General features: G+C 41.5%; 1 protein-coding gene across 2 annotated transcripts in view; it reads left to right on the plus strand.

Moving 5' to 3' along the window:
- The window catches only part of SLIT3 (slit guidance ligand 3), a 595,328-nt gene that overhangs the window by 497,591 nt on the left and 77,926 nt on the right, over positions 1-19,811 (plus strand). For both annotated transcript variants that reach the window (XM_020780501.3, XM_078385818.1), the window contains one exon: positions 17,749-17,888. In XM_020780501.3, the coding sequence (XP_020636160.3) occupies positions 17,749-17,888 (140 nt within the window). The remainder of the gene's footprint in view (positions 1-17,748; positions 17,889-19,811) is intronic.

Here is a 19,811-nt window from a genome sequence, read left to right on the forward strand (position 1 = left end):
TGGAAATGAGCAAAAATATTCCTCACCCTCTTGAGAAATATTTCAGTCTGTCCTGTTCGAACAATTAGGAATTTGCTCATCACTACATTTTGACCTAGCTGAAGGCAATAGTTTGCTGGATTATTTCACATTGTAGTATTTTGAAGAAGAAAAAGTATGAAAGGCTGACAAAATAGTATGAAGGGATGGAATGTCATGGGGCAGAAGAATAGAAGAGTTAGTGTCTATATATTTTCTCCTGCCAGTGGAATTTACTACATGCTGTGATAAATTTGCTAGGCCCTTTGAAGAGACAGTCATCACACTCAGAACTTGGTGCCACAGATGTTACAGTGTCAGTCAATGCCAGCATGTGTAAGTTTGAGATGGATTAATTGGGCGGGTCCAAGAGTTGCCAAATGCCCTGTCATCGTAACTGCCACTTTGAGAGAAGTAACGGCGTGCTCTCTCCTGAGGGGACCTCTCTGAACCCCACAACAAATATCTCCTTTTTGGACAAGACAATAGGTTGAGAGTAACTATAAGTCAGATATAAGCATGTGAAGCATGAGCAGCTTCAAATCTTCCTGTAGGGAACAGATCACCCGGACTTGTTTCATTTTGGTTTCATCCCAGGGGCTGGAACTACAACAGCTTTTGTAGCCCTAACCGATGACTTCTCCATGGTGAAAACAAGGAGAATGAGGGCTTATCAATCTCATTAGATTTCTCAGCAGCTTTTGGAACCATTGCTGTATTTTCTTAGACGGACTCTGTAGAATGTGAATATAAAACACATGGCTATAGTCATTCCATCCCTACTTGGAGAACTGATTCCACTGTGTGCCATTGAAGGACTTATGCTCAGTCGCATGGCAATTAATCCGTATGCGGATGCAAGGTTCCATTCTGCACCCCCCCATGGTGTTTCATATCCAGGACAGAGGTGATTAGGAGGTTTGGGATTGAGTGCTATAAAAATGCTCTGCCCCTCCTTTTGAATGAAATACATAGCAGCTAAACTGGGGACAGGAACATCTTTCAGAATCCTGATGACACTGGTTCTGAAAGAAAAGCACAGTCCTCTTCTGGGTGGTGATAATGATTTACAAAACTCTAAACTAAACAGCTTAAGACCTGGATATTTGAAGGAGTGCCTCTTCCCATATATACCTGCGTGTTCATTAAGGTTTACCATGGGTAAAGTTTCTGCCATAGGCCACTACTGAGAACAGTATACTATCTGGAGATTCGGTAGAGGGCTTTCTCGGCTGTAGTACCTTGCCTGTGGAATGCATTTACTTTGGAAGCCTGATCAGTACTTGTGTTGATGTCACAGGTTTTAACTGTCCATTACTTATTACTTTTAGCTCTTCTTATACTGATCCCTGAGGTTTTCCAATATAGTACAGGAAATAAATGTTGTAAATAAATAAATAAAACAAAAGCATTGTTTAGAACAGAAAAATGCCGTAGTAGGTAAACGTTAACTGCATGACCTGCAGCACCATCCTTCTCCTGAGATAGACAAAGAAAAGGTTGGGGGCTGATTCACACATCCCCTGCACAATGTCCAGTTTGCTCTTGAAGCAAATGGTTAGGAAAGAGAGCAACTGTGTTGCTTACAGGCGATATTTTCCGCAACACACACACACTTTCCATCAACCTGCAGCTCCTGCTGGCAACAGGAGGAATTGCATTCCTACATCCCTTTTCCCTCATGATGGGGGATTGTTCTCATATGCAACATGAAATATCATGAAGAGAAGCCCTCCTTGAAATTATTTCTGTTGTGTGGCCTGTGAAAGGAATTATACCATCCATACTTTCCCTCCACCATCACCCCGAGAAACATATTAATGCATGAGCTCAGCTGCCAAACTTGTCAAATCTTTGCTCTTGTAAAGGGAAATTTAAGCCAGAGCGTTCCTCCATATGAAATGCCAAGTGATTTAACTCCCAGGTTCCTACAGTCCCAGACAAGAAAAATTATCTTTTAAGTAATGGTGAGGTGGTGACATAAGCCAGGAAATTCACCCTGTGATGACTGAAACTCCATCCTCACACCCTTCCTTCTCCCGCTGTGCCTAGGTAGCAGAAGAGGCCTGAACAGCAGGTGATTCCACTTCTCCTGTTTACTATTGTAACAGGCTGCCACAACAGTGTCGGCAAAGGGCATGGGATCAGATGGAGTCCCTAAAACAAAATCTCTTTCAGGCATTTAATTTAAGCAATTTAGTCTGAACTTGTGCTTTCTCTTAACAACTGCCTTTCCTTTGCTCTCCCATTTGGTTCTGAACTAAAAATGTTGCTTACCTCATTCATTAAGAGATAGCAAACAGGAGTAGATGTACCCATTTCACCGTTTCTTTCTATATTCTCCAGGTTAAGCTGTCAAAGGGCTATTTTGATTCAGATTCCACTGGGATGCATTTTAGTAGTTACATTTTTAGAATCGATTTTTACATTGAAGGGTTCATCCCAGTGTTGAGATAGAGAAGAAAGAAAAAATAAAAAATAGAAATATATAAATGATCCTTTATAAATGCTACCTTTTTCTTTAAGCTCCCCAAACTTCTCCCAGAATATGTCATGCTGGCTGGAGGCTTCTGAGAGTTGCATTGAGGAGTAGTAGTATTAAAAAAAAAAAAACACCCTCATTTCTCCGTAAGAAGGAGCCAAGATGGCTTACATCATTATAATACAATATAAAGCAAAAACAGTAAGTATACAAATACTGAAAGTTAGGCATCCTTCAGTCTCGAAAGACTATGGTAGCGTGCTCTGTATGGAGGGCTTCGAACAGCGCCTAGTGTGGCTGAGGAGGCCAATTCGAGAGTGACAGTCCCTTCCACACTGAAGACAAATCCAGTCTGTCCCCTGTCCGGCTCCCTGGTTTTGCTGCTTTTCTGACTTCCTCTTTGCCTCGGCCTGCTGGGCAAGGGTCTCTTCAAATTGGGAGAGGCCGTGATGCACCGCCTGCCTCCAGGCTGAATGCTCAGATGTCAGGTTTTCCCATCTGTTGAGGTCTATTCCTAAGGCCTTCAGATCTCGCTTGCAGATGTCCTTGTATCGCAGTTGTGGTCTCCCTCTGGGGCGCTTTCCCTGCACTAATTCTCCATAGAGGAGATCCTTTGGAATCCGACCATCAGCCATTCTCACGACGTGCCCGAGCCAACGTAGACGTCGCTGTTTCAGTAATGTGTTCATGCTGAAAATTCCAGCTCGTTCTAGGACTGCTCTGTTTGGAACTTTGTCCTGCCAGGTGATGCCAAAAATCCGTCGGAGGCAACGCATATGGAAGGTGTTCAGCTTCCTCTCCTGCCGTGCACAAAGAGTCCATGACTCACTGCAGTACAGGAGTGTGCTTAGAACACAGGCTCTATAAACCTGGATCTTCGTATGTGTCGTCAGCTTCTTATTGAGCCATACTCTCTTTGTGAGTCTAGAGAACATGGTGGCTGCTTTGCCAATGCGTTTATCCAGCTCGACATCTAGAGAGAGGGTGTCAGAGATGGTTGAGCCGAGGTACACAAAGTCATGAACAACCTCCAATTCCTGTGTGGAGATGGTAATAGAGGGGGGTGAGTCCACGCCCTGGCCCATGACTTGTGTTTTCTTCAGGCTGATTGTTAGTCCAAAGTCTTGGCAGGCCTTGCTGAAACGATTCATGAGTTGTTGGAGGTCTTCAGCAGAGTGGGCAACAATGGCTGCATCATCTGCGAAGAGGAAGTCCCGTATGCATTTCAGTTGGACTTTGGTCTTCGCTCTCAATCTAGAGAGATTAAAGAGCTTTCCGTCTGATCTAGTCCTGAGATAGACGCCCTCGGTTGCAGCTCCAAAGGCATGCTTCAGCATGACAGCAAAAAAGATCCCAAAAAGTGTTGGTGCGAGGACACAGCCCTGTTTCACTCCGCTTTGGATGTCAAAGGGGTCTGATGTTGAGCCGTCAAAAACTACAGTGCCTTTCATTCCCTCATGGAAAGATCTGATGATGTTAAGGAGACGAGGCGGACATCCAATCTTGGGAAGTATTTTAAAAAGGCCATCCCTGCTAACCAGATCAAATGCTTTTGTAAGGTCTATGAAGGCCACTAAGAGTGGCTGTTGTTGTTCCCTACATTTCTCCTGCAGCTGTCGGAGGGAGAATACCATGTCAGTGGTGGATCTGTTAGCTCGAAATCCGCACTGTGATTCTGGATACACTCTGTCTGCAAGCACCTGGAGCCTCTTCAGAACAACACGGGCAAGCAGCTTCCCTACAACGCTAAGAAGAGAGATGCCACGGTAGTTATTGCAGTCACCCCTGTCTCCTTTGTTCTTGTACAATGTGATAATGTTTGCGTCCTTCATGTCCTGTGGTACTCCACCTTCCCTCCAGCAGAGACAAAAGACTTCGTACAGTTCGGAGGTGATGATCTCCTTACAGCATTTCAGCACTTCAGCGGGGATGTTATCCTTTCCAGGTGCCTTGCCAGAGGCGAGGGAGTCCAAGGCCGCTTTTATTTCTGCTACGGTTGGTTCGCTGTCCAGCTCTTCCAAGATAGGCAGGCACTCAATGTTATTTAATGCTTCTTCGGTTACTACACTCTCTCTGGAATATAGCTCAGAGTAGTGCTGCACCCAGCGTTCCATCTGCTGTGTTCGGTCCTGGATGAGCACACCTGTAGCAGACTTCAGGGGAGCAGATTTCTTCTGTACTGGACCTAAGGCCTGCTTGATACCGTCATACATTCCTTTGATGTTACCTGTGTCTGCTGCTAGCTGTATCTGAGAGCAGAGCTGGAGCCAATAATTGTTGGAGCATCTCCTAGCAGCCTGCTGGACTTGACTGCGAGCAGCTCGAAGAGCTTGCAAGTTGTACTCACTAGGACAGGCTTTGTATGCTGCTAGAGCTCTTCTCTTATCCTCGATGGCTGGCATTAACTCCTCTGAATGGGCTTCGAACCAGTCAGCCATCTTTTTGGTCTTCTTGCCAAAGGTGGACAAGGCGGTGTTATAGACAGTGTTCTTGAAGTGTTCCCATCGTTCAGGTGCATTTGCATTAGCCGGACCTGGAAGGACTTCCTCAAGTGCTTGGGCAAATTCCTTCACTTTTCTTTGATCGCAAGTCTTGCTGATGTCAATACGCGGTCTTCCTTCTTTTTTCGTGTGATATACTCTCTTTGTTCGTAGTTTTACTCTACTACACACCAGGGAGTGATCAGTATCACAGTCAGCACTCTGGTAACTGCGTGTGATCGTAATACTAGGAAGGCTGGAACGTCTAGTGAGGATTAGATCGAGCTGATGCCAATGCTTGGATCTTGGATGCCTCCAGGAAACTCTGTGTTGCAGCTTCGTGTTAAAGAATGTGTTGCTGACACAAAGACCATAATAGCAGCAAAACTCCAGCAAGCGTTGGCCATTTTCATTCATCTTTCCAATGCCAAAACGGCCTAGACAAGTGGGCCAAGAATTATGATCACCACCCACTCTAGCGTTAAAGTCTCCAAGAATGAACAGTGCCTCTCTTTCAGGATAAAAGAAATAACACACTAAAAGACAGTAAGCAAAAGTAGCACCAAAAACACATTTTAAACTCCATAGCCATCTGTTTAATAACCCCACTCAGTCACTGAGGAAAAGCCTGCCTGAAGAGAAAGGTCTTCACCTACTTGCAGAAGGACAGCAAAGATGGGCCCAGCCTGGCTTCCTGTGGGAGGGAGTTCCAAAGTCTGGGAGCAGCAACTGAGAAGGCCTTCTCCTGTGCTCCCACCAAACACACCTGGTGAAAGTGGTGGGACTGAGAGAAAGGCCTCCCCTGATGATCTTGACACCCAAGCAGGCTCATAAAGGCAGATGCAGTCCTTGAGATAGCTTCGATCCAATCTGTTTAGGGCTTTATAGAGGCAATCCCATATAGAGCATGTTACAGTAATCCAGCAAGGATGTAACTAAGGCATGTGTTACCATGGCCTGATCAGACCTCAGTGGGAATTAGTGCAGATGGCGCACTAGTTGTAATCCAAAATCCAACTTTCCCTATACTCTGGAATAAGTACAGTGGTGCCTCGCTTAGCGAGGTTAATCCGTTCCAGATTAACCCTCGCTCAGCGAATCCATCGTTAAGTGAAACAAAAAAGTCCATAGGAACGTATTAAAACTGATTTAATACGTTCCTATGGACTTAAAACTCACCGTTCTGAGAGTTTTCTCCATTGCGGCGGCCATTTTGGATGCCTCGTTAGCGAGGCAAAACAGCGGTCGCCATTTTGTTTTAGCGGCGGCCATTTTGGAACCGTCGATCAGCTGTTCGCTATGCTTTGATCGCGTCCACGCGATCATCGCATAGCGAAAAAAGCCCATAGGGGCCATCGCTGAGCGAACGCTCCAGCGATGGCCCGGGACCCATCGTTGTGCGGTTTCATCACATAGCGAAGCGTTCGCTATGCGAGGCACCACTGTATAGATTTTCAGTTAATATCTTTTAACAAGATTTTGCATGAGACACTGGAGGAAGACGTTGGAGGTGCCCAAGTTATAAGGCTAATGCTAGTGACTGCTTCTGCTGAGAATGGTTAGCAAACAAATGGCACCTTTAGGCCAGCCATAGATCATAGCTGAAGTTGTAAACTCTGGGTAGAATCAAGATGACATGAAGCATTTTAATGTTCTGTTTACATCAGCAGTGAAGACTTAAGCATGTGTTCAGCTAATCTATGGTAATAAACAGGATTCACAAATGTTTAATTTTAGCTGGATCGTCATGCCCTACATGATGAAGCTCATACCACTTCTGTGCTGACTGGAAATACTATTTCTGTAGCTATAGTACAGCCATCTGTAGTATGTTTAGCCATTTTCTTCCAACACTCATTTAAGAACATTTTTAATAGATTTTGCAGCATAAATGTTCCACAGTTGATGGATGAGTTCATTGTTCATGGACTATTGAGCCTGTCCAGTTGATATGCAGGTGTACCTATTTCCTTAGCCAAAAACCCTAAAACGGTTTCGGGGGGGGGGCGATCTCTTTTCAACACAAGGGCTGATTTGTAAACTACATTAATCTCTTCCAAACACTAAATCACTTTATCAAAACATGCTAATATTAAGCTGGTTATCTCATATTCTAGTAAAACAAGCAGTTCTAAAATGTGTTGCATTTCTGTGGTACATCTGGCTGTCCTCTGAGGTGCATATTTCTTAATGAGATGGCACAATATCTCTAGCTTCTTAAAACATTTACAGTTGGGCCCAGTCCCTAGGGATTTTTTTAGTCAGTAGACATGTCAAGTAGATTGTATCTAATGAGGGGACAACAATGTTATCTTTTTAAAAGAAATGTTGGAGGGAGGCTACTTTAATATAGTAGCCACGAAGTAACTAATTTCTTTTTAAAAATAACACTAAATGTTTTGTTATAGACAACCTGAAAATTAAAACAGTACAAATACACTGAAAATTAAAATAGTATATGCTACCATGGACTACAGTAGTTAGACTTTGTTATAGCATACAGTTACATGCACGAAAGCCTACTTCAGAGGTTGGCCAGTGTGCAGTGGTGGAACAGATAATCTTTCAATTTGCTATGGTGTGGTTCTTCTTATGAATAGCTTCTTTACTATGTCTGCCTGAATGTAAGACCTTGTGCAGGTAACAATTTTTTTAACCACCGTAAATTTCCATAACAAAATACGTTTGTGTCCAAACCCAACATCTGTGTGGATGTCATCTTTTGTTATCCTCAAAATTCTTGAGGTGTTTGAAAACTTCAGGTTCTCAAATTCACAGAAATGCTACACTAATGTAAATGTTGTCACCGACATTCAGTTTTTTTAAAAAAGGTTTCTCTCCCACATCTTAACATAGATTTGCGAAGTATGATAATCATAACCAAGAATGTGAGAGGAAGTGCCTCTTCCTTAATCCAAATTCAGTTACGTATTAACTTGAGCTTTATGTGCAGTTCTCTAGTTACTTTTTCTTACTTTCGTCTTCTAAATCTGCACTGACTCTATGTTCAGTTTTGAAGAATTCCCTCTTCTCTGTGTTTTCTTTGGAAATCCATTCAGTCTAATATAAATAGCTCATGCTTCCATGTGAAATGGAATTCATTTCCCTCTGAGTCTCTTCAGTGTGTCAAAGGGGCTGTCTTAGGGTTAATTGCCCTCATCCTCTCTAAGGACAAGGGCAATTAGCTTTTTTTTTATTTGCCCATCTGCTTATAAACATTTGCTCTTGTTGGAAACACATGCCATAATAGGCTAACATTCATCTAATTCCCTCAACAATTTCATGGCAAAATGTTTATTTCCACTTAAACCCATATAGAAGAATAATTTTTGTTTCCATTTTGTGCAAACTGTTCCCCCCTCTCTCTCCCTCAGAGATATACAATGTAAGAAAGATAGAGGGCACTTTAAATATGTTGTTGTTGTTTAGTCGTTAAGTCATGTTGACTCTTTGTGACCCCATGGACCAGAGCACGCCAGGCCCTCCTGTCTTCCACTGCCTCCCAGAGTTGCGTCAAATTCATGTTGGTAGCTTCGATGACACTGTCCAACCATCTCATCCTCTGTCATCCCCTTCTCTTCTTGCCACACAACTTTTTCCCAACATCAAGGTCCTTTCCATGGAGTCTTCTCTTCTCATGAGACGGCCAAAGTATTGGAGCTTCAGCTTCAGGATCTGCCCTTCCAGTGAGCACTCAGGGTTGATTTCCTTTAGAATGGAAAGGTGTGTTCTCCTTGCAGTTCAGGGGACTCTCTAGAGTCTCCTCCAGCACCACAATTCAAAAGCATCAATTCTTCGGCAGTCAGCCTTCTTTATGGTCCAGCTCTCACTTCCATGCATCACTACAGGAAAAATAGCTTTGACTGTGCAGACTTTTGTTGGCAAGGTGATGTCTCTGCTTTCTAAGATGCTCTCTAGGTTTGTCATCACTTTCCTCTGAAGAAGCAGGCGTCTTTCAATTTCGTGGCTGCTGTCACCATCTGCAGTGATCATGGAGCCCCCAAAAATAAAATCTGTCACTGCCTCCATATCTTCCCCTTCTATTTGCTAGGAGATGATGGGACCAGTGGCCATGATCTTAGGGGTTTTTTTTATGTTGAGCTTCAGACCATTTTTTGAGCTCTACTCTTTCACCCTCATTAAGAGGTTCTTTAATTCCTCCTCCCTTTCTGCCACCAGAGTGGTATCATCTGCATATCTGAGGTTGTTGATATTTCTTCCGGCAATCTTAATTCCAGTTTGGGATTCATCCAGTCCTGCCTTTCGCATGATATATTCTGCATATACGTTAAATAAGAAGGGAGACAATATACAGCCTTGTCATACTCCTTTCCCAATTTTGAACCAATCAGTTGTTCCAAATCCAGTTCTAACTGTTGCTTCCTGTTCCACATATAGGTTTTTCAGGAGATAGATATGGTGGTCAGGCACTCCCATTTCTTTAAGAACTTGCCATAGTTTGTTGTGGTCCACACAGTCAAAGGATTTATGTAGTCATTGGAGCAGAAGTAAATGTTTTTCTGGAACTCTCTGGCTTTCTCCATAATCCAGTGCATATTAGCAATTTGGTCTCTAGTTCCTCTGCCCCTTCAAAATCCCACTTGTACTTCTGGGGAGCCTACCTTGGAGGATTTTGAGCATAGCATTGCTAGTTTGTGAAAAGAAGGCAAATGTACATTCTTTGGCGCTGCCCTTCTTCGGGATTGGGATATAGATGATCTTTTCCTATCCTTTGGCCACTGCTGAGTTTTCCAAACTTGCTGGCATATTGAGTGTAGCACCTTAACAGCGTCATCTTTTAGGATTTTAGATAGTTCAACTGGTATGCCATCACCTCCACTGGCCTTGTTGTTAGCAATGCTTTCTAAGGCCCACTTGACTTTACTCTCCAGGATCTTTGGCTCAAGGTCAGCAAGCACACTATATGGGTTGTCCAGGACATCCACATTTTTCTGGTATAGTTCCTCTGTGTATTCTTGCCACCTCTTCTTGATGTCTTCTGCTTCTGTGAGGTCAATACCATATTTCTCCTTTATCATGTCTATCTTTGCACAAAATGTTTCTTTAATATTTAACAAAAATGTTTTCTTTTCTTTTTCTCTCCTTTTTCTTCTTTGCCATCTTGAATAATTTATTAATTTTTAGCCTTTGTTATAATTTCTATGTGTGTATATTTGTACATTTTTATCTATGCATTGGAAGCCGCCCAGAGTGGGTGGAAGACCAGATGGGTGGGGTATAAATTAAATAAATAAAATAGTAAATAATAAATTAATATCTCCAGTTTTCCAGAACACATATCTGGTTTTCTCCTTTCTATTATTTTCTTCTATTTTTCTGCACTGTTCATTTAAGAAGGCCCTCTTGTCTCTCCTTGCTATTCTTTGGAAGTCTGCATTCACATTTCTGTAACTTTCCCTATCTCCTTTGCATTTTGTTTCCCTTCTCTTCTCTGCTATTTGTAAGGCCTCATCGGACAGCCACTTTGCTTTCTTGCATTTCCTTTTCTTTGGGGTAGTTTTTGTTGCCGCCTCCTGTACAGTGTTACAAGCCGTCATCCATAGTTCTTCAGGCACTGTGTCAACCAAATCTAGTTCCTTAAATCTGTTCTTCACTTCCACTGTTTATTCATAAGGGATTTGGTTTAGATTATACCTGACTAGCCCAGTAGTTTTTCCTACTTTCTTCAGTTTAACAGATGTTAAAATAATGGACATTCACTGTTCTCCTGATTTGTAGTATTTGGCAGTGAAATGCCGCCCCTTTTACCTGCCTCGTGAGTTTAATGTTGTTATAATAACAGCAGTATACATACCTCCTGATGCTAACACAACCACAGCTTTGAGTTGTTTGTTAACTGCTATCAGCAAACAGCAGCAGGCCTACCCAGATGGAGTGCTGGTGGTAGCAGGTGATTTCAATCAAGCCAATTTAAAGACCCTCCTCCCTAACTTTTATCAGTATGTGGACTGTCCCACTAGAGGGGAAAATACCTTGGATCAAGTATATAGTAACATCATACATGGATATAAGACAAAGCCATTGCCTAGCTTGGGACAGTCAGATCATATATCTCTTTTTTTGATTCCATCATACAGACCTCTTGTTAAAAGAATCAGACCATCAATTAGAGAAATACAAGTGTGGCCAGTGGATGCATCTGAGCAACTTCAAGATTGCTTTAGGAGCACTGATTGGGCACTGTTTGAGGAAGACAATGTTGATACTTATGCCTCGACAGTACTGTTTTTATATCAAAAGATGCATCAATGTTGTTACTACTACCAGACAAGTACGAGTGTTTTCTAATAACAAGCCTTGGCTAAATAGAGAAGTGAGCCTTTTATTAAAAGCCAGAAATGCTGCTTTTCATTCTGGTGATGAACTACAGTACAGAGAGGCCAGAGCTAAACTGAAAAGGCGCATTAGCGATGCCAAAGCTATGTACAGCCAGAGAATTGAGCAACATCTTGAGAGTTCTGACACTCGTCGAGTATGGCACGGCCTAAGACAAATCACGGGGCAGAGTAACAAAAACAGTCTGTGTAGCAGCAGTGATTCTTTGGCTGAGCAGTTAAATCAATTTTTCAGCCGTTTTGAGGTGGAAACAGGAACAACCATTATTCCAGCACCTACTGTCTATAATACATCACTAGAATCTACCATCAACAGACAACCACTAGTTCTGCAGATTTCAGATGTGAGACGCGCTTTCCAGAATATTAACGTTCGAAAGGCAGCTGGACCAGGTGGAATCATGGGACGAGTTATTAGGGGCTGTGCTGCAGAATTAGCTGGAGTTTTTACGGATATTTTCAATCTATCCTTGTTGCAGTGTTCAGTCCCCATTTGCCTGAAGACATCTATTATAGTGCCAGTCCCCAAGCAGTCAACTGTGGTATCTCTCAATGATTATAGACCAGTAGCTTTAACATCTGTTGTTATGAAATGTTTTGAGCAATTGGTGCTGGATTACATTAAGGCTAGCCTTCCACCTTCTTTGGACCCATGGCAATTTGCATACAGGAAAAATAGATCTACTGATGATGCTGTGTCCATTGTACTCCATACTGTATTGAGCCACTTAGAACATCAGGGAACTTATGCGAGGCTGTTGTTTGTGGATTATAGCTCTGCTTTTAATACCATTCTACCAAATAGGTTGTTTTTTAAAATGATCAACCTGGGATTACCTCAGGAGATCTGCATGTGGATAAAGGATTTTCTGACAGATAGGCCACAGTCAGTAAGGATGGGATCTCACCATTCTTCTACCCTGGTACTAAGTACAGGAGCTCCCCAGGGCTGTGTACTAAGTCCCTTCCTCTATTCCCTGTACACACATGATTGCACCCCACTGTATAACACCAGTGCAATTATTAAATTTGCGGATGATACAACAGTGGTGGGGCTCTTAAATAAGAACAATGAGTCTGCTTATAGAAAGGAAGTACAAAGGTTGATACTTTGGTGTAAAGAAAATCATCTCACACTTAACATCGAAAAAACTAAAGAACTCATAATTGATTTTAGGAGGAAGAGAAATGTACATTTACCACTGTACATAAATGGTGAGGAAGTGGAGAGAGTTGGTAGTTTTAAATTTCTTGGTACTTACATCTCAGAGGACCTCTCATGGACTATAAATGCCAACATGCTAATGAAGAAGGCACAGAAGAGGCTGTATTTCCTGAGAATGCTTGGCAAGTTAAATTTATCTCAGCATTTACTTCTGTCATACTATCGTAGCACCATTGAGCGTGTCCTAACCTATGGCATTCTGGCATGGTTTGGGAGTAGCTCTGTAGCGGACAAAAAAGCTCTACAGAGAACCATTAAAATTGCCCAGAATATCATCGGGCTCCAGCTACCAACCCTGGATGACATCTTCACATCCCGCTGTCTAAGGAAATCACATAGCATCCTGAGAGACTTTTCCCATCCTGCTTATAACTTTTTTGAACTGTTACCATCTGGCAGAAGATATAGAACAATTAAGACTCGGACCACACGTTTTCTCAATAGTTTTTATCCCAGAGCTATAATTGCAATTAATAATGAGCTTAAAGACCACCAGTAGTGAATAATTAGTTGGACTGTGTTACTTGGCCTGCGGTGTAGATGTTTGTATTTTTAGTGGGGGACTTTTAGTGGGTGGGGAGTGTTTGGGGAATTTTATGTGTGTGCATGTGTCTGGTCTCTGGGTGTCTGTGAATTTCGTTGTATGTGTATATACTTACAATGACAATAAATTATTATTATTATTATTATTATTATTATTATTATTATTATTATTATTATTATTATTATTATTATTATTATTATTATTATTATTATTATTATTATTATTATTAACCACCTTGAGTTTTGCTATAAGAAGCTGATGATCAGAGCCACAATCAGCTCCAGGTCTTGTTTTTGCTGACTGTATAGAGCTTGATGTATTCGCGAAGGCTTTCAGAGCACAGAGTGCTGTCCTCTGAAGATGCCGGCCACAGAGACTGGTAAAACATAAGGAAGAACAACCTTCAGAACACAGCCAAAGAGCCCGAAAAACCCACAACAACCATGTATAGACCTTCTCCATCATTGGCTGTAGAGAATATAGTCAATCTGATTTCGATATTGCCCATGTGGTGATGTGTAGAGTTGCCTCTTGTGTTGTTGGAAAAGAATGTTTGTGATGACCAGCTTGTTCTCTTCACAAAACTCTATTAGCCTTTGCCCTGCTTCATTTTGAACTCCAAGGCTGTTGTTCCCTACCTTAGCATTCCAATCCCCTAGAATGAGAAGAACATCTTTCTTTGGTATCAGTTCTAGAAGATGTTGTAAATCTTCATAGAATTGGTCAATTTCAGCTTCTTCAGCATCGGTGGTTGGTGCATAAACATGGATTACTGTAATGTTGAAAGTTCTGCCTTTTGATTCGTATTGAAATCATTCTATCATTTTTAGATTGTATCCCAGTACAGCCTTTCCCACTCTTTTGTTGACAATGAGGGCTACCTCTATGGGATTCTTGCCCACAATAGTAGATATGATAATCATCTGAATTGAATTTGCCCATTCCCATCCATTTTAGTTCACTGACGCCCAGGATGTCAATGTTTATTCTTGCCATCTCTTGTTTGACCACATCCAGCTTACCAAGGTTCGTAGATCTTATATTCCAGGTTCCTATGCAGTATTTTCCTTTGCAGCATCAGACTTTCCTTTCACTTCCAGTCACGTCCACAGCTGAGCGTCCTTTCAGCTTTGGCCCAACCACTTCATTAGCTCTGGAGCTACTTGTCCTTGTCCTCTGCTCTTCCTCAGTGGCATGTTGGACACCTTCCAACCTGAGAGGCCCATCTTCCAGCGTCATATCTTTTAGCCTTTTCTTTCTCTCCATGGAGTTTTCTTGGAAAAGATACTGGAGTGGCTTGCCATTTCCTACTCCAGGTGGATTGCGTTTCATCAGAACTCTCCACTATGACTTGTGTCCGTCTTGGGTGTCCCTGCACGGCATAGCCCATAGCTTCTCTGAGTTACTCAAGCCCCTTCACCATGATGAGGCAGCAATCTATGAAGGGATTTTAAAGATGTAGCTAGTGGCTTTCTCTGGAGTAAGCACAAGAGCCTTTTGGTAACATTTTTGGCCAAAGTTATCTAATAAAACAAAAATTGCAGACCACAATGAGATTAATGTCCTTTTTACCACCACCCATGCTAGAGTTCAAACATAGATCAAGTCCCTTGCATTAACTCAAGAGTAAGAAAGAAAAAAAGACACATTTACTGGCTACATTTTAAAAGTGTCTTCTAGTATGAGATTCAGACTAGTAACTCAACCTAAAACCTTGTTATATGAGTCGCTGTAAATCCATGTCATTTGAAGTATTCCAATTTTTAGGATTTGACCTGATTGTCCATTCTTACTAATAGTAGACAGTTAATTGTATATATATCACATGTTGCAGTTGGAACGTGGTACACAGAAACAAAAAAACAAAACAACCAGCACAGATTCCTCATTTTTCTTTTCTTTTAAATGGAAAGAATGAATCTGTGCTCCCAAACTGAGACCTTGTGTGCCAAGTCGCAGCCTGGAGCATATTTTTATAGCTGAGTTATAAACCCCTGAAAAATGGGGTTTTGTAATGGAAGCGGGAGACATGATGAATGGATCACTTTATTTAATTAGAGTTCTTTTATCCTTTCCACTTCCACACACACTTTTCTTGGCTACAAAAGATGCTGTGCCAGCTCTTCTCCCCTTCTCTTATCTGCCTCATGTGATCCTGTGTATCTCCACAGGGTCAGAAAGAGGACATTTTTTATTGGCTCTAATGAGGTAGAAGACAGGCTAAGAAAATATTTCATACTGATTTAGTATGCTTTAAGTAGAATTGATTCAAGCAGTTTGCTTTCAGTCATCCTTTCTGAAGATGTATCCCTATCCCCTTCAGTTATCATAACCTAGGAGCTGTCAGTTTAGAAGGAGCAGCGTCAGGAACCCTTCCACACCACTAGTTCCTGTCACTTTTTATTTTTGAACACTATTAACTGTGGTGCAACTTTGGTGCACAGTCTTCAAGTATCCATGTTGATGTCTTGCCATGCATTATTGCTTGGTACTTCTTTTCCAATAACCCTCTCAACCCAAAGGAATTACAATTAAGGTGAATGGTCTCTTTTTCTTAACAGGAAGGAGGACTGCCACTCTCTTGCTGCTCAATACTATGAAGTAAATGAAATATTTTTATTCAATAAGAATAACTGCTTACTTGTGCTTTGCAATGTTTGCTTGCTGTTTCTTAGATTATTTCAATTTTGTGGAGTTTTCTCACCTTTTCAGTCTCAAGCTATTTAAAAAGAAAGCACACATAGTCCAATTTATGCACTTCTCCCTCCCACAGCAGTGCAGTGCCCACTCTGTTACTGTAATAGCAGGATGAGCTCATGATCTAAGCAGGGGACACCTAACCCTCAAATTTCTGGGTGAGAGATCCCCTTCTCCAGCCATGCTATGTGCTGCTTATTTCTAGGAGTCTCCCAAATATGAACCTGTAAGTCAAATTCTCCCACTCAAAAGTGGTGAAGAGTGGGTTTTTAAAACAAGAGAATCAAGGGGGCAATAATGAGCCTCTAAACATAGCCACAGTATTTATTGTGACTGCAGTTACTACAAAATCCTTGCTGCATTCTGAAGAATTATACATCTGAATTAGATTAGATGCTTGAAGTGCCATTTGCTGAATTCTCCCATTTATTTCCAGAGTGGAGAAAACATGCTGAAGCCACTTAGACATTCTGTATTTGTGTCTCTCTTCACCTTTAACAACTATGACGAATCAGGAAAATCTGATACGTGAGCAGTGCAGAAGAGAAAAAGGCATAAAAACATTTAATCTAAGCAATATTTGTGGAACCTTAAAAGTTAATATCTTACAGATAGCCTGTTGTAGACTTCTAGATTTTAACTCCCAGCTTTTACAGTTGTGTCTAAAACTAATTTTCATATCATTTGTCCCTCCTTATTTCTTGGGCCAGTTTGTACCATGAGAAAAATCAAGTGCACACCTGTCGAGACTGTGCCAGCCCTCGGTTTTGAGTGATGCATTTGTGAGTGTTTCTGTACATGGGGGGAAAGTATCTACTGTATATACATATTAATAGCTTGTTAGGGGGAAGTTCTTTTTGCCAAATCTTCCTCATTTATGTATTCGCTCTGAATATCCAGGAAGGGGGCAAAATGAAACATCTGAAGAGCCCCTCCTGCTCCCTCTTCCTGTAATTGATTGACACCCCCAAGCTGTTGCATAAGATTGGGTAGACCAGGCTTATTGTAACAAAAGCTTTTCATCCTGCTGATACTTAAAGATATATAAGATAGCCAAGCAAAAGTACAAGATGCAAAAATATGCAGATCCAGGTTTGTACATTGTCCAGTGTTATCAGTGATGAGTGATGAGTTGTCACAGAACCTAAAAGACTAAAGAGGTACCATTCTGTGTCTTCATTAAATAGTGCTGCCAAAGAAATGGAATGCCTAGCGTGACGTATAGTAGTAGGTAGAGTGATGAACTAGGACTCTGGAGACCAGGGTTTAAATCCCTGCTCGGCCATGGAGACTCACTGGGAGAGTGGAACTGGTAAAACCACTCCTTAAATACTTCACTTACCTTGAAAGCCCTGTTAGGGTTGCTATAAGTCAGTTCCGATTGGATAGCACATAACGAAACAGTAGCAACAAGCAAAGAAACACATGGTGCAGTTCCTGATAGTTTCTACATGCAGCACCACTTCTGAGATCTTTACATAATTTGCACAGAATATTCAGAACCCTAACTATGTATGTGTGAAATTTCACAATAGCCGTAGATAACTGAAGTCTTAGGCATTTAACTCAGGGTATGTTGGATAAAACCTTTGCTATACATTGAAGTTGATCCCATGTCATGCGATCAACATCATTGGAGAAAGACGTTATGCTCAGAATGGTCCATGGTAAAAGATTCCAAGGATGCCAAAGAATGGCTTGGTTGAATGTGTATAGTACTGGCCAAAATATAAAGCAACTGACTGAAGCTGTACAAGATCGGAAATCATGGAGATAGATGGCTCATGGAATCGCCAAGGGTGGGATATGACTGAATGGATAATTTGATTTGAAACTCACCCGTTCAACTTTAGGTCAGCACATGGACATACAGCTTGTGCAGTTTCTATTTCCATGTCATTGCCGTCCGAAATGTAAATTTATCTTCCTGTTTTCTTTTAATAAAGTTGTTCCTGCCCTATTGGATTTGAGGGGAAGAAATGTGAAGTGAATCCAGATGACTGTGAAGATAATGACTGTGAAAACAACGCAACTTGTGTAGATGGGATAAACAACTATGCGTGTCAATGCCTCCCTAACTATACAGGTAAGCAAGCTATTGCTAGAAGTATATTCAGAGATTCTGAGGTCTGTCTGCCATTAATCACACTGCATATAATTATACTGTGGAATTTGCTACCACAATATGAAGTGATGGTTGCCAGTGTTAACAAATATATAGAGATTTGGGTTATTATGACTACTAGTCATGATGAACATGTATTGACTCCAGTACCAGCACCAGCTGCTAGGGAATTTGAGCAGGAAAGGGTTGTTGTACTCATGCCTTGCTTGCTGGCTTCCCATGACCCACATCGCTGGCTGTTGTGTGGACAGAATGTAGTAATGGATAGCCTTTGGTCAGATGGACCAGAACTTTCCTTGCAAGTTTCCATTTTAGACATAAAAGCCACAAGCCTTTAATGATGTCTGGGTAAGTGCACTGGATGTACTTGAGAGCTGAACAGAGTGAAAAACACAATGCAATTTTCTGATTTTCAAATAAGGAGAGGGGGTTTGCTTGGCTGTTGTTTGTGTAAAATGGAGTGGTGCTGAGGGCTCAGAATGTCACAGTCTGAGCTATTTCTGTCTCAACAGGACTTTCAATGAATGTGGGGAAAATAGCAGGGATAAAGCTATAATTTCTTAATTTCCACTAAGTCTGCCTTGGTATGGACAGCAAAAATGGTTTGTAAGTGGAGAGGGGGTGGGGGTTAGAAGGCTGGAATGAATCAGACTAATCCCTTCCTGAGGTTCCGTGACCTATTGCATCTCTCATGAAGACTTAGGGATCTGACTGATTTGCTGGCAGTATTTTCCCCTAAATATTCTTGCTTTAAAATTGCATATTGTAAGAGGTCAGAAACTAAAGTCAGGGAAAAGAGAATATAGTTGTTTGGAAAACTTGGAGATGATCTGAAAAAAAATGGACTGGCCCTTTTCATGGCATGGAACAGAGTGCATTCCAAAGAAGGGCCAAGCAATAGTCTGCAAGGCAATAACATCTCTTTCTCTTTTATCTCTCTCTCTCTCTCTCTCTCTGTTTTGTCCTGTATGCACATGTGACAGCAAAAGCTATGATACATCACAGACATACTGCTTACCTATGATATTTGTATGTCTATGTATATACTGTTGTCTAGATACCATTACATTGCCTGAGACACATACAGAAATTAGCAAAATGTAATCTTTTTAAGAGTATTTGCTAAAATGTCACCCTATAAAAATATTTTGCCATTTCTAAACTTTTCTTCACAGAGCATTGTTAACTGCAAATTACATTATTTAACTATTTGGTAGTTTTCTCTGTTTTGGTAGAGTACCGTTTTGGAGCTTCAACAAATGTGTGATAGTGGCTGGGTAGAAAATATGAGGAATTAAGGGGGGGGAAGGAAAATAATGGGGTCACATCTTGGGAACCTAAAAGGGGGGTTAGGAATCTTTCTGTTAATTTAAATTAAATATCATTACCAGATGATGATATCCTCCTCGCACAGTGTAAGTTCTTATAAAAGGATTCTGGCCATTGATTTAGCTTGGGTTGCTTACTTTTTATGTTCATGAGCTGTAAAATGGGCTCAGAGTCCCATATGTGGTATAAATGTAATATAAAGCACACATCTGGATTTTAGTTATTTCGTGGTGGTTTGTCTAACAGCTTCTTTTCATTTTGAAGTATCTGCTACATTTTATGTCTGTGACAGGTTGGAATCTGGGTTGTATTGGCAGCAACTTTAGTCTCCTACCACTACACCAGTGGTGTCCAACCTTGGCTCTCCAGATGTTCTTAGACTACAGCTCCCAGAAGCCTTCACCACCACCTCTGCTAGCCAGGATTTCTGGGAGTTGAAGTCCAAGAACATCTGGAGGGCCAAGGTTGGACACCACTGCACTACACCAATGGGCACCCCTTTCCTCAGAAGGTTCTCTTCTGGAGTGTTTTCATTTTGAATTGTTGAACTGTATG

Source organism: Pogona vitticeps, chromosome 2, assembly GCF_051106095.1.
Source record: "Pogona vitticeps strain Pit_001003342236 chromosome 2, PviZW2.1, whole genome shotgun sequence".
Taxonomy (NCBI): Eukaryota; Metazoa; Chordata; class Lepidosauria; order Squamata; family Agamidae; genus Pogona; species Pogona vitticeps.